Source organism: Rhopalosiphum maidis, chromosome 3, assembly GCF_003676215.2.
Source record: "Rhopalosiphum maidis isolate BTI-1 chromosome 3, ASM367621v3, whole genome shotgun sequence".
Classification (NCBI taxonomy): Eukaryota; Metazoa; Arthropoda; class Insecta; order Hemiptera; family Aphididae; genus Rhopalosiphum; species Rhopalosiphum maidis.
This window is the reverse complement of record NC_040879.1, coordinates 18543791-18560352: the sequence shown is the minus strand read 5'-3', so window position 1 is coordinate 18560352 and position 16562 is coordinate 18543791. Positions and strand designations below refer to the sequence as shown.

Genomic DNA, 16562 nt, shown 5'->3' with positions numbered 1-16562 from the left:
TAAAACAGCCGGAATACCGTTTTCGTCGCGGTTCCTCGGAAAATCAGTATAACATTGTTTGGTGTCGCGGTTCTCGGCGATTTTCGTATTTTGTGATGTTATGTAATCATCACGTCGGATATTTGCTAGCGCTCGTTCGCAGGGAACGGCGCGAGGAACTCGTCGGGGCAAACGCCGCGGCCATATCGCGTGTTATATACGTTATTGCGCTGTACTGCGCACAGTCGGCGGGGAAAAACAAAAAAATGATTAACACCACACGCACGCGGCCGACAAAAGTGTCGTCGACGAAATCGGCCGCCTCGATCGTCTATACGCGCGAGACCGTTTCACAGATACAGAAAAAAAAGTTTTCGGGAGAAAGAGTGAGAGACAGAGAGAGAGAGAGAGAGAGAGAGACCGTAAAGAATATATAGTACAATATAATATATAATATTATTTAATCCCTCTCGGCGGTGGCGGTGGCGGTGGCGGTAGCGGTGGCGGCGGTGGCGGCGGCGGTGAGGGTTGTTAACGGCAGTGTAACGCGCGGGCGATCGGTGAGGTGGCGGGCGGGTGGTGCTCGCGCGCCGGCGCCGGCGTCGTCGTCGTCGTCGTCGTCGTCGGCGACTCCTCGTCGCGACGCCACCGTCCGCGCAAAACGCAACGCAACGGCCGCGGTTCCAGTCGTCGTCGCCGAGCGGTTATCGATCGCCACGGCCGCGCTCCGGTTATATATTATTATATTATATATATTATAGTAATATCGTTTAAATATTAAACGCGACTTCGCGACCGCGTAACACCGTACAACCGCCGCCGCGGCTCCGGTCGTTTTATTATCACATTACGGTCATTTGAATTCATACGGCGGCACGACGTTACCGGCACGTGCGACCACCGCCCGTCGTCTTCGGGACGCGCGGTCCTCCGATGCGTCGCGATCTCGCCGTCCCGTCGGTCCGCGAACCCGCGGCACATTGAGCCGTCTGGCGGGCGATGCGCGAACGACGCACCGCCGCCGCCAAGACAATCAGCCGCACATCGCAGAGACGCCGACCACCAAGACGGCGGTTAGGACCGCGGGTACGACGACGACGAGGGCGACGACGACGACGAAGACTGATTTCGATCGCGTAAACTTATAGATCATCGTCATCGTCATCAATATCATCGTCATCATCGTCATCATCACTGTCATCACTGTCATATTCACCTTCACGATATCCATCACCGCCGTTGCTTGTGTTCGTTTTTCTTATATTATTTTTGTTACCGTAACTCGCAATCATGGAAAACAATCCGTTGAATTGGAACGACTTGACCACGGCCAACGATCTGCCAGTCCCGATAAATCTCCAAAATTTCTTTTGGGGCTTGACCAGGTGAGTGTCCATATTAGGTATATTATATTCCCGAGTTCTGTCACGCAAGAGGCGCCCCTTGATCAATTTGCAGGCGGTTGGCGGAGGGGGAGCTAATGATTTATACTTATATAGTCTTTGCGTACGATTTTAAATCGTTTACTATAAAATATGTATTTATACCTTTATGTAAATATGTTTTAAGAGTTTAAACGGACGGACAATAATAACCATCACATTTTAAGGCAATAAAATATTATAATATAAATGCATTGAAATGTTACTACACATTTTTTTATTAGTATATACGTATATATATATATATATATTACATAAACAGTTGTATATAAAAATTGTTCAGTTACAGTAAAGTTAATAAAAAAAAAAAAGACGATATTTTTGAAAAGTTGCTAAGTATGATGGGGGAGGGATTACTCCCACATTCCCCTCTTCTGAAAGACGTCTCTGATAATACCAAGATACTTCGCTGACGTGTTCTCATGTCTTAATACAATAAATACAATATTATGGCTTTAGGGGGTGTTAATAATACTATATATCATTGTACGATGTGATATTAAATAAAGATTGACGTTTTTGACATGTATAATAATGTTATGTATCTATGCTGTAAATACGCCACTAAAATCACTATAAATGCGTGCTTATTAATGATGACAGTCACGTTTCAAACCCACGGACCACTACGGTTCGCGTATAGATAGGTCAGTGTTTGTCGAACCAGGAAACTCGTAATATCTACATAGACATAATTAAACATGTAGTGTAGTATTTCTTTTGTTCACTGATTTGATTTACGATTAGTGTGATGTCTCTCTAATCTTATTAGTGCAAACGAGAAATTACAACAAGAGCTAGGAGCTGTCGGGCTGAATCTCGGCATTTCATATTATTTCGTATTATTATCATCGAGCGTGTACACTAACTTGTAACAATTTATTTAATTAGCATCATTGTTTGTATTTTCCATCTAATTACCTCGATTGATCTTCACCGATTAACACATATAATATATTTATATAATAATATGTGTACAATATACATACAGATAAATAATTTTCTTTGAATAATACTAAATGTTATTTAATATTTTCTGCGCAAAAAAAAATGTTAATAGAATGTTATACGTTCATAAATGGTTTGTTAAAGCCGTTCTTCTTAAATATATCATTATAAATACATTATCGGGTTTTAGTCGAATTTCCACCGTTAAAAAAACTTTAACCGAGTAAAACCGTTTACTTTTTTCTCGATAACGTTAATATAAGAATATTGTAAAATTAGTTTTAAGTTTTTTAAGTGATATTGAAAAATAAAAACGACTTTGTTCAATACACAGTTAAAGTTATTTTTTATATGTGAAAATTAGGTTTCTTATCTATAGGGTTAGGATGTTTGTGACTTTTGCATATTTTTTCTTTTAGTCGTACACATTGAAAACCCAGTAAGAAATTCGTTTTGTTATTTTTGTATGACACAGAATCAGATAAATTCAAATTGTAAATAAATGCATATATCGCCAAAAAATCTCATTTCGTTATTATGGAGCAGATTACTAATTCATTGTTAATTACTTCAAGTTAATTTTTAAATTTTTCTTCAGATTGTTTTTATCAAAATCAAACCATTTAAAAATTGAGTGTGTGTTGTTATCTTAAGTTATATTTGACCGAAAACACTTAATTATCTTTAAGGTTGAAACTATAATAATACGAACTTCAATTTTAAATTAACTTCAACAACAATACAAATCCGAAAAATCACCTATTTTAAAGGATTGTATTTTTTTAATAACATCATGAAGTTAATTTAAAAAAAATCTTAAAAGTATCAAAATACTAAAACATCAGAAATAGTTTTGCTCATATTTGTAACGTCTTTATAAAATATATACGCTGTAGCATTATTTAAAGTCAACCATCGTTAATTGGGATTTAAATATAAAAAGGGTGGGTAAGTGGGTTCCGGTTTGCTGTACAATATAGGCGTCGAATGGGTTACTATTATGAGTGTGCTAAATAGGAATTCAATGACATTTCGTTGTACTCGTATACAAAAAATGATTCTGAGTGGAGACAGTCTGATGACCTACATAGGTCATGATATCTTAATTTAATTGCTATTAAAGTAATTTATTATGCTACTGGTACTTATTACAGTAAAATAGTGCGAATAGTATAAAATATGTAATACCTTAATTAATCTTCATATTTTGAAAATTTGCGTTGTCATTGCGTATAGTAAAATTCATGGTACAAGTAAAATGTTCTAATTTCACCGAATAGTGTTTTGAATATAACAAAATAATTAACATTGTTATCATCGTTAAAATATGTAAATTTTCTCCTAATTTTAACTTCAAATGTCTATAAAAAGTGATTGAGCTTGAATATATTTTTTTTAGATATTTTGGTTCAATTATGATGGTATGAAATATTTATGAGAAACATTGTATTACATTTTCAAACCTTGTCTATAAAAATTGAAGATTTTATAATTTTTTTACTACAAAAGACTAGTTTTTGTCTAAATTGTCGTGATTTTGTCAAACACTTGATTAATATAAATAAAAATTATGCTTACGTATTTTTAATATTTTTATTTTTTACACAGATGTAAAATCAACTTATGTGAGATCATATAATACATTTTCAAGAGTTTTGTCCAGTGAATAATTTTTTATAGTAACTTATAGCAAAAACTAAAAAAATTAAAACATCCATAAATAGTACCTATATATACCTACATAGACAATGTTAACGAAAGTGTTTGTTGAAAATTCTAAGTATCTACGACGGTTGTTCGTTTTTGATTTACAACAAAATATCATATCAAGATCGTTGATTATATCCAATCTAGTGAACATTTGAACTTCGAGTAGTCATAAAAAATATGACATTCTTTTGACTCATGAATTTTTTTTTGTTGTAGGTACCTAACCTACCCAATGAGAAATTTTGCATTACATTTTAAAATCTTAGTTATAAAAATAAAATGTCTTATAAAAGTTCTAACTACAAAAATATGTGTAAATAATTGTGATTTTACGAATTTTGTCAAAGCTTTAAATTTAAACGCTTATAAATAAATATTATGATTATGTAATTTTAATAATTGTTATTATTGTTGATTAGGAAAGACTTATGAGAAATATTTTATTAAATTTTCAAGCATTTTAATCCAACAAACATTTTTTATCGGTAGATATAAAACAAAATTGAAATAAATTTACATGTCGAAACTCAAAAAAAGGCATAATAATATTAGACTATTATCATATAAGAAATGATAGTTATAAGCATTTAGTAACAATTTCAATTAATTATCTAAATTCTACGGTTATTCATTTTTGAATGACAACAAAATAACAAAAGTCATTGAAGGATAAATAGTTTTTACAACTAAATATATTGTAGTAAAATTTGAATTTTAAATGCTTATAAAAATGTATTTAATTTTCTGTTGAAAAAGTATAAATATATTGTATTACATTTTAAAATCTGAGATATGAATATTAAACATTTTATGAATTCTTAACTACAAAATATTTTGCTAATTTTCATGATTTTAAAGTACTTTCTTAAAATAATAAATTTAAAGAATTAGGTATAATATTTTTTTGTGGATTTACGCTCAAATTTTTTATTTCTATCAATAACACCTGAGAAACTTTGTATTATATTTCAACATTTAAAGTCAACATTTATTTTTGATTTTCTCGGTTATTTTGAAGACTACTGCAATTTTTACCTTCAACTCCCCCGCGCTAACTAGATACATTTTGGCATTTTGCTACCTGGAACCATTTCCAAAATTGAAAAATGGAAGATTTTTTACTTCCCCATAAGATGATAGACAAAAAATGCACAGATAAATGTGAAATAAATATATTAATCACTTCTCTAAGAGTCTAAAATTACAAACAACATATAAAATATTTATTAATAGATACATCATATTATTAAATATGTACTTCGATAGAGCCTATGCTCCATAGTTATAATATCATTTATAAACGAGCGCAATCATTTAAAAAAAGATTACATACGTACCATTGATTAATATTATTTAGTATTATTTAAATTTATTATCGCTATTTGTTTATATTGCACATTATGTTAATATTGTTTATATTTTTTAGTGCATTTATTCGACCTAAAGTTGGTAAACTACATGAAAATTCGTGTTTGGTAAGAATTATTTAGTATACTTATATTATTTATTAATTATATATGGTATATCTGAAAAATAAGATTATTTGAAATTTTGGTACAGCAAATTTTGTAAGTATACTGAAAATGATCTTGCTTTTTATACAACTTAGCATAATTATTTTGAAATTTATTCTCAGAGGTTATTATAATTAACAAATTAAATATATTAAACATACGTATCAATGTATTATGTACATACATTATGTGTATATAATATATTACAGAAAAAATATTAAACAATACCTACCTACCAGGTTAATGTTTTTTTGAGGATTTAATTTCCAGATATTCATTATTACTGTACACATATTACATGTGTATCTATATAATTTTATCAAAATATTTTATTTCATTGTCCATGATGTACGGCCGTACGTATATGTTATTAAATTAAGGCGATGGTAGGTAACCTAAGTATTGTTTAAACATTATTATTGTTATAAACATACAAAGTAAACCATTAATTAAAATTGTTTTGTCTTCGTGACATTATATAAGACTATATATAAACGTAAATGCATTGTGTAATTTATTTAGGTATGAGTAAATTGTATTATATTTTATGCACATTTCAGAAACATTTAAATAAACCATATTGTTGAATTTAAAAAAGTTTGCTTTGTTTTGTGGGTTATCGGGTAGGTATATTATGTACGTATTATAATGTTATATATAAAATTTAATTTCGAGGGTAATACTGTAAAGTTGTAAAATAAAAAGCTGTACCAATTTTCCATATATTCATTTTTTTAATAATAGCTATCTTGTTATTGTTGTTAATATACTTAATTTAATTACTCAATAAAAATATGTATATTTTTTTTGTGCTGTCTCACCATAAAGTTTTGTCAACATACTGCTGGACACCACGTAAGTTTTTGTTACCAAATAATTTATATTTTTGTAATTTTACAAATGTAATTGTTTACATTTTCTTTTTCAAAAAAATAATAACTTCTACCAAATATTAGTTAAAGTTTAAATAATAAATGTATACTGATGCATCTCACCATTCGTCAATTATTTAGATTAAATTAAAAATGATGATATAATATTAATATATTATAAATCATTATTACAATGTAATATTTACAATATTGTAAATGTTGTCTCGTTAAAAATAATGTTATTGCATATGATGATCATATTAATTGATTGATTCATTTCGAGATTACTGATTAATTTATTTACATTAATAATTATTAATTATAATAGCCATTTCTTCATTCTTATAATTTAATAATAGTATGGTTAAATGTTAAATTACATAAATTGAAGAATTTGTCATATTTTAAAATAATTTTTTAACTAGGTAAAATAATATTATTTAGTATTTACTTAATATTATAATTATTGATATTATAAAATATTATCTTAAACAAATTCAATTATTAAGTATGAAATAATTTTCTAGTAGGTTTTATATGTAGTTTTATTAAAAATTGTTAACTCTCTAAAATCAATTAAGAATGATTCATTTGTTCTTATTTTTTAATTGAAACTATATTCTATTTTTGTTTTCATTTTAATAAAGTTAAAAATTATAAACTGTTCCCGCACAATGATAATACCTACTTGTAAAGTTAGGCTACAATTTATAATGGTTAATGTGTATTTTAGTGTATTTATTTTTAATAAATAGTGATAGATTTTTAATTTAGGATCACTATTTCATTGTCTTTAAATAATCGATATTCAGTTTTGTAAGTATTCGAATAAAAGTATTTGAATACTATTCTAAATACATTAAAATAAATATATTCGAATTTCGAATACGTATTCTGAAAATCTTTTTATAGTATTTTTTATTTTATATTTAAATACTAAATTTGAAAAAAAAAATGTTTGTGTTTATAAATTATAATCCTGGGTAGTGGTCATTGAAAACATAAAATATAGTATTATCCATAGCCCAAAGACCTTATATACTAGTTGACTAGATGTTGGACGTGCGGTGTACGATGTACTATCTACCAGCGTTTTCACGTTTATACTTTATACGCCGGAACTACATACATATACCTCCGTATAGTATAAGGAGTATAAGGACATAAGATCTATGGTATTACTGTATTAGCACAAAAAATCCGATAAATAGTGATAGTAATTTGTTATTGCCAGTGTAGATAATATCCGTATTTTGAGCAAAATAAGTATTAATAAATAGTATTCTCAAAGTATTCGAATAATTTTCTGAGTATTCCAGAATTTATTCTAAATATATTTTTTGAAAATTATTCGAATACGTATTCAGAATACAAAATAAAAGTATTCTGTTCAAAACTGTCGATATTATTAGATTTTGAGTGACGCAAAAAATGTTTGAGCTTTAGTTATAATGATATATCTACTTTATTTTTATTATTATTACCTCTATTACATTTTCCTGTACACGCTTTTTCGAGTAGAACCGGAGGACTATAAAAGTGATGTTTTATTTTAAAGGTCAAACATAGATGGTAGATTGTAGAGATAATTTCTCACATTCATACCTGTTGTGGTTATTATCACTACGATATTTTAAAATGTATCAGCATCAGCTTTACGGCAACTGGTCTCGCCTGCTAGTCCGGTAGTCTTGTAAAGATCGTTGATGTGACACATTAATAGTATATTTTTTTCGTTGAACGTGTGTCTTTATATTAAACATTCTAACCATTCCAACATCTAAATACCACGCTGAGCTTTCTGAGCTTATTATATTATATTTCAATTGTTTAAATATTAATTGAAATACTTTATAAATATAATAATTTATTTTACCTACCTTTAATGCCTAAAACTATAATAAATATATGGTTTCATTATATTTTAACTAAATAGCTGTGTTATTATATTATTTATATTTTATATTTGATTAATTATTTTTTAAGCATTAAGATAAAATAAATGAATACAAATACCTACTAATTATTTATTAAAATCCCTTTTTTACTTCATTGTGTAAATTATTATAGTCATTACCCAGGTTGTAAATATTATGATGTACATCTACAAATTGCAATTTAGTTCCAAACATAATTCTAAATACTTATTTTTGAATTTTTAGTAAATGTTCCTTATTTTGAGTGTACAAGGAACTTTATTTTATTGTTTTTCATAGATTAAAATTGAAACCCTGGTAATTATTCTGGTATAATTTTATTTTATGACATAAAAATATTTCAAAAGGCATAAAAAATAATAAGATCACATTAAAATGTTATATTTGTTTAAAAATACAAAATAAAATTACTTAAAGTATATTTATTGTATAGAAAAAAATATTTAAATAAAATAGAAAACATCATTTTTACAATATAAATTTTATAATATACTCAACATTAATAGTTTTGCAGTATTTTACGTATAGTTTTTCTAAAAAGTTAAATATATCCTCTTATGAAGTATAAAAATGCAATAAATTGTCAAATAATATAAAAAATACGTAAAAGTCGCTCTGTCGTATATTATGTTACAAATGTAACATACTTAACATATGTTAAATTTAAATTCCATAGTAAATAACTGTATAATATGAAAAGCGATTCTAGATAGAGATTTATAGTCAGTCTACGTAGTTCTTTGGATATTATAATATAAATGGTTTATACTATTATAAGTAATTTATTTTTCTATAAATTGTATATTATGATTGTTTTTTGTTTTATTTTTAACGAAAAAATATCCCAACAATATTAAATTAATAATAATAATTTAGTTGTGTATTATTATTGTTTTTAACTTAAAAATATAACTAAAAACACTTTGTACATTTTCAAGATACAAAAATTAAAAATATTAAAAAAATTATTTCATGTCAAAGAAATAAATTATAATACAATACATTTTTCATCGTTTAATTATGAATTCACCAAGGTCTCTTTCTTGACAAAAGACTAACTTGGGTTAACCATATCCAATCAAATAAAACATCACTCAACATTAACTCCATAAACTAAGACCACTACTCCGTTCCAAAATTTCTTTAAACAACAAAACATTGATTTATAAACAATTACTACGTCCGGAAATGACATGTGGAATCCAACTTAAATTCAAACCTAACCAAACTTCAAGCTTTTTAATCAATATCTCTTTGTGTCCTTTCTAATGCTTTCCCTGATACGTCAGTAACCGCACCCTACATCATGATTTCAACATATCAACATTATCCACACTATTGCTTATTCCTATCACTACAACAAATTTCATAATAACTGCTTTAATCACTCAAACCCCCTCATGTCTAAACTATCTGCTCACACATTACCTGACAAACCTATCCGTCGTCTCAAATGCAAATGGCTACGTGATCTATTAAATAACACTTGGCATTTAAAATATTTCTATAATTATGAACTATCCCCCTAAATTCTAATTGGAAGTAGTGTCGATGGGTGCTTCCTTCTATCACGTTTTCATGTCTTGTATTCTATTTTATCTTATTTACTTATTGTATTATCAGTATATGAAGATTGTAAATATTTTATATTAAATAAAAAACGTAAATTGCGGCCTGGGTATAATTCAGAAATTATACCTGGGAGCCGGAAGTAATTCAAAATATTTGTTATTCATAGGTACGTAAATTACGTCCTATATTAGTACGTAATTTATTAATTAAAATTAATTTTAAATTTAATCAACCGATCAACCGATTTACCGATATCCTATACATTAGTTGTATAATCTTTGGAGGCACATAACCTCCGAATAATCAATTTCAAGTTTATAACAAATTTAACAAAATAATAATAATACAAATATATATATTAATTTTATTTTAAAACTTAAAAGTTTAAAGATTAAGGACTGTTGTTTATTTTCTACTGTTTATTTCTATTGGTCTATTTGCCTAAAATCTAAATAGCTTTTATAAATTTGTAAAGTAATGTTTTAAACCCTGTGTCTAAGGCTTTTTTTGCAAAATCAATATTTTCCTTTTCATTTTTCAGTCTTAGGACTGGCAATATAATTGTATAAATATTGGTATGATTAAAAATATTGGTTTTGCTGGTTTTTTTACTTATAATTAAAAAATATAATATTAGCAATTAGTAATCATGTGTCTTAACTTTTAAAGTTTTATTCCTTTCGTTTTTCATAACGTCCATTTTTAATAAGTTGAAAAAAATGTTAACTTAGATTAATGAGTTAAAACATCGTGCGTAAGATCGTTGGTCAAATGCACACTGGCTGCTAGTAATATTATATTAGTGAACATATTATTATCTACATCGATTAAAGATTATCAATACTTATCTTTAAATTGTACAGCCGACCGAAAATCAGAATATCCCAGGCCGCAATTTAAGTAGGTATATATAAAATATACTCAGGCCGCAATTTTCGTATATATAAAATATACACGGGCAGCAATTTACATAGTATATGACTATGACCTTTTTTGTGGGACGCAATTTACCGACTCCGATAAAAAACCCTCGCTACACCACTGACTCAATACATTCATCACTTCGCTTGAAATCTAAAATGACAGATAATTGAATATAATAAAATTATAAATTTTTTTTACAATTTATTATACATCAATACAATAAACTCTTTTTTAATAATATTTATTTGACTCAATCGTGTCTTAAATCTTAATATAGTTTGATAAATGATTTTATTATACATTAAATTTACTAACATTTTTTTAAAATTATTATTGAATAATTTTTCTATTTACAATTTTTATAAAATGATTAATATACAATAAATACATATATAATAACATTATAAATAGTGATATAGATAGCTTAATAGTGGGAAAACCGTTAAACAACAGCACCTCCTCATTTTATATCTTGACGGGTCTGAGTGGAGAAACTGTTTTTTAGGTGTCTTTTGATTATTTTATTTTCAGTATTTTCGTTGGATTATAAGGAACGGCGATTGATGACATACAAGAGAATAGGGGTTTTTAGTTTGAATAAAGTTTAGAATAGAGTTTTTTGTAATGTTTAGTTGCTTACTATTTTGTCATATACCACGGTACACTAACTTTGTCTAGGATACATGTATATTGACTAGAAACCTTGTACATATATCCTTTTAGTACATAACTTACCCTCAAATATAATTTATTTTAAATTAAAAAAAAAAAATAATTTGGCCAAAGGGAATACTTGAAATAAAATTGTACTGCAACTATGTGTACATGTAAATCAACTTAACTCGAGAATGGATGCAGAACACACCATACAAATTTTACAAAAACATTTTTATCAAGAGCCTCGTACAATATAAATATTTATATTTATTAAGTAATAGTTGTAATAAAAAGTTAAAAATATTAATTAAGCAATTCAAGTAATCAATTAAATTTAAACTTTGAATTGTTTTACAATTATTAACATAATACATAATACAGATCACGTGCATTGAAATATTTTGTTCTCGCTCCTTATAGTATAAATTAACACAGTACAAATCTTTTAAATTAAATACTCAATATGAAATTACCTTAAAATAATCTTATTTTAAACATTTAAACTTAATTTTAATCTTTTTTTAAAATTTTTTTTTGTTTTGTTTATGTCGTTATTTTAGATTAGAGTTATCAAAGTAATATTGTGATTTTTGTCTTTTTACTTTTTAGTATAAAATGTTTTAAATGTTTATTTATTTTTTTTTATATTATTTGGTTAACAATTCAGCGATAAAAGTATAATAATACTTATTTTTTTAATTTTAATAAATTAGTATTTCGGAACGCACAAAACATTTAGGTACCAATAAAAGTTTGTTTTTATTATTTTTCTTAAATTAATCATCAATAATTTTAAATCTATATAATTAACCATACATACAAAAAAAAATAAATTTGTGAATGCAGTTTTTTATCCCTGTAAGCACGTCTACGTATTAAAATGTGACTAAATAGTGAATATATTATCTCATATTTATTCATATTGGTGAACTGTACCAAACCTATTTAAAATAAATTATTTAGTAAAATTCATATTTATAAATATAAATAATTATTAATTTCTGTTTAATATATTTCAGGAAATGAAAGAAGCATGCAAGGTAATAATATTTTAAAATTAAAATTTTTTTTAGTCTATTACTAGCTACTAAGATTTAAAATAGTCGTCAACTTATAAAATCTTTCAAAATGTCAGTATTTTCTTCGAGGAAAGAATTTCCGATTTGTTATCGTAGTATCGTTAACGCGATGTTTTTTAAGGTTCTAGAAGTGACTCTACATTATTAGTTTGGATATGACTAGATTATATATTGTAATTTAAATCAAATTTCGTATAGTTATTACGTACATTTCAATTATTTTGAAGAGGTGTACTCAAAAACAATTTAATTATGATGCAGGTAATTTAATATTCTGTCATCAGTGGAAGTACTACCGTAGAAGTAGTATAGTAATTTGAAAAATAAAGTAACAATATTTACCAAACGTTTTTATTGTTTTAAAACAGTATTTTAAAAACAATTTTAAATACGTACTATTATAATCATACGTTTTCAGATTTTCCAAATTATTTAAAATCTGAAAACATAGTTATCATATTTTTTTATAATAAATTTAAATTTGATAAACTTACAATTGGTAACTTAATGTATATTTGATAGATTTATTTTGAAAACACTTGCAATTGTTTAATATACCCCGAATACGAGTATTAAATTTTAAATACAAAGATAATCGTGTGTTTTTACTTAATATATTTATAAATATAATGACTAATGTCATATGTTGTCTAATATGTTTTAATTTGTTTGATTATTAGACTTTTGAACGGTTATTAGTACTAGACTCTCAAATTGACTTGCCGCAAAAACTTAAAGACGAAATTAAATTATTACCCAGATGGAATATTATTCAAGCTTCATTCCCACACATAATACATTCTACAGTAGCTATTCTTCAAAACAGGTATAAAATTAGTAATAGTTAATTTAACCGTATTTAGCTAATGATAGTTATAAAATATTAATGTCTAAATGTAATAATATGCGTTGTAGTTTAAGATAATATTATTTGTTTAGAGATTACGATACAAATGTATTTTCAGTTTTTAAATTCATATTGTAGAAATGAGTACCTATTTTAGTAGGTAATTTTAAAAGCTAAAAAAAATCTCAGTTTTTGAAATCCTTTTCTAAAAATGGATTTTCTGATTAATTTTGACGATGCTTTTAGAACTTTTAAATGCGATTCAAATTAAATTTAAGTTGTCAAAATTATAATTATAATAATTTCAAGGAGTTGAATTTTATGAAATTTTTATTGATTAAAAAAAAATTTCTCGCTTAATATATAATATGTTACAGTGGATGATAAAAATTGGTAAATTATTCAACAATGTAAGTTGTAAGTAAATGTTGTAAAAACACGTTTTAAACAATTTAAACTCAAATGTACATTTTTCACCAGCTACTGACATTGTTCACTAAGATTGGTGGTCAATGATGATAAATTTTAAATAATACATTGATTGTTTTATTACTTAATTGATTGTCTTATTACATATTATAATCTAATGAAAAGTTAGGTTAATTTAAATTAATAAAATAGGTGCTCAATACAAATTATTTATTAGTGCAATTAAGAATTAAGATTACTATGACATTTCGAACTGTATAACATTTTCGCTGCATTGCAAACTTTTTTTTTTAGGATTATAACCAGTTTTACGTTTGCATCTATTGAAGTCTTGATGACCAGCTATTACTAGTTCTGCAGTTTTGCGTAGATTTATTTCCCTATTTTTATTTTTTTACGCGACTATATCCAGTTCTATAAATTTTTCGTTACATGGAGATATTTTTGCTCTTGTATATATATATATATAATTTTTTTTTTATTATTAAATCATCATAAATTACATAGAATACAAATAATTTCAGATAATTTACATGATTATCTATCTCTTTTAAGCTATTAGCTTGTGTTAGAGATAGAGAGTAACATTAATAATTAAAAACATAATTTATATTATAAAATTAGCAAACTAAAGTGATGAATACATTAGAAATTAAAATAATATTAAAAATAGAAAAATTTTAAAAATGAGTTAATTTTACATATTAAATATAACGAAACATATTATGAAGGTCTTAGATTAATTGAGAAAATAGCCAATGATATACAATTTTTTAATATTAAATTTGGAACAGTGAATATTTTTTTTATATTGGCATGGCATACAGTTAAAATAAACAGGCCCTAGATAATTTACAAAAGATTGACCAAAAGATTTATAAGAATATCTAACAGGTATATTGTACTTTATATTTTGTCTTTTACAATCCAACAATTTGTAATCTTTATCTTGACTGAACCTTTTAAAAGTGAACAAAATAGCAATTTTTTATAGAGTAATCTAGTCGGTAAAACCCCCAACTCCTTATAATTTTGATTTGTAGAACCTTGCAGGGAGTATTTATTTAAGCAAATTCTTATTATATTATTCTGATTTATTTGCAATTTGTTTAAAACGGTATCGCCCAATTCCCCCCCCCCTATACTAATATTTCGTATTGGAATATTGATTGATATAGAGTAAAATAAATAACTCGCATTGTTTGCTTGGGCAATAAACCTTTTAATTTATGGAATTTATAAGTTATTGAGCGTAACTTCCCAACTAGGTTTTGAATGTGAAGATTGCATCGTAAGTTTTATCAAATATGATACCTAAATATCGAATACTATTTACTTCTTTTATAACTATACATTTACTTACGATACTACAACTGCTACCATCGATACATCTATGAATTTTTATGGGGTTAAGATTTTGAAAACTTTTATAAATCGAGAACGTCATAAACATGATTTTTTGTTCATTAAGTGTTAAATTTCTGTCGCATAGACATTGATAAACTTTGTTTAACCCAACAGTCGCTTTTTTATGAACCCCATCCCATGACTTGTCGGAAAAGAGTAGGCATGTATCATCTGCATATGAAACAACTAATCCATCAAGACATAAATCACTAACCAAATTTATGTATAATAAAAATAGAATCGGACCTAATATACTTCCCTGAGGGACTCCATATTCAACGACACCTTCTTGTCCTATTATATTATTTATTATAACCATTTGTTTTCGATTTTTTAGATAACTATCAAACCATTTTAAACTGAGATTATTAATACCAAAATTTGGCAATATCTGTAGTAAGATTTTGTGATTCACAGTATAAAATGCTTTTTTTAAGTACAAGAATACAGCAATTACCTTGTAACTGCTATCTAATTCATTAGAAATAAATTGGGTCGTACTAAATAAGGCATCCTCAGTGCCAATACCTGGTCTAAATCCATGTTGATTTCTAGATAATAGTTTGTTTTTCTCTAGGAATGAGATTAATCTGATTTTAATTATTTTTTAAAATATTTTAACAAAATTACTCGGCAAGGATATTGGCCTATAATTATTTAAATTTTTGCGGTCCCCAGCTTTAAAAATTGATTTAATCACTGCTATTTTAAGATTGTCTGGTTAAATACTTTGCTGTATGCATAAGTTATATATATATGTATACTAGTGGGTTGACAATAAGTTCAATAATATATTTTAATAATTTAATTGTTATTTTGTCCTGCAACTGTATCATCTTTGCATTTATTAACTATATTGATAACATCGATGTTTGCTATTTTTTTTTAGAGAAAAGACTATCGAAAGAAAATTCATTATTCCCATTCAAGACACAATTATTCGCAAAAAAATTAGAGCTCTCAGCTAATTTCTTCCACATATTTATAAAAAAATGTATTAAAAATATTTGACACCTTCTTTGGATCATTGTTAACATCGTATTTCTATTCATTATAGATTACAGTTTTAATGTCATCTTTGTTATTAATTTTAGAGCAAGGAATTTCATTTATAAGTTTCTAGGTTAATTTAGGACTATCTGAAACGCTCTTAAATTTTTTCTCATAATAAGTCTTTTTTGCAAGCCTCGAGATTTTTGTATAGTTGTTTTTATATTTTTTATAGTGTAGGGCTAATTTATTATT

General features: G+C 26.7%; 1 protein-coding gene across 2 annotated transcripts in view; it reads left to right on the top strand.

Annotated features, from left to right (window-relative positions):
* Nucleotides 1–1074: 1074 nt before the first annotated feature.
* The window catches only part of LOC113555598 (protein unc-80 homolog), a 44595-nt gene continuing 29107 nt past the window's right edge, over nucleotides 1075–16562 (top strand). The window contains exons 1-5 of one of the 2 annotated variants that reach the window (XM_026960047.1): nucleotides 1075–1364; nucleotides 5506–5554; nucleotides 6422–6448; nucleotides 12575–12595; nucleotides 13315–13460. In XM_026960047.1, the coding sequence (XP_026815848.1) occupies nucleotides 1270–1364; nucleotides 5506–5554; nucleotides 6422–6448; nucleotides 12575–12595; nucleotides 13315–13460 (338 nt within the window). In that variant the 5' untranslated portion in view covers nucleotides 1075–1269. The remainder of the gene's footprint in view (nucleotides 1365–5505; nucleotides 5555–6421; nucleotides 6449–12574; nucleotides 12596–13314; nucleotides 13461–16562) is intronic. The other variant, XM_026960046.1, reaches the window with a different exon arrangement.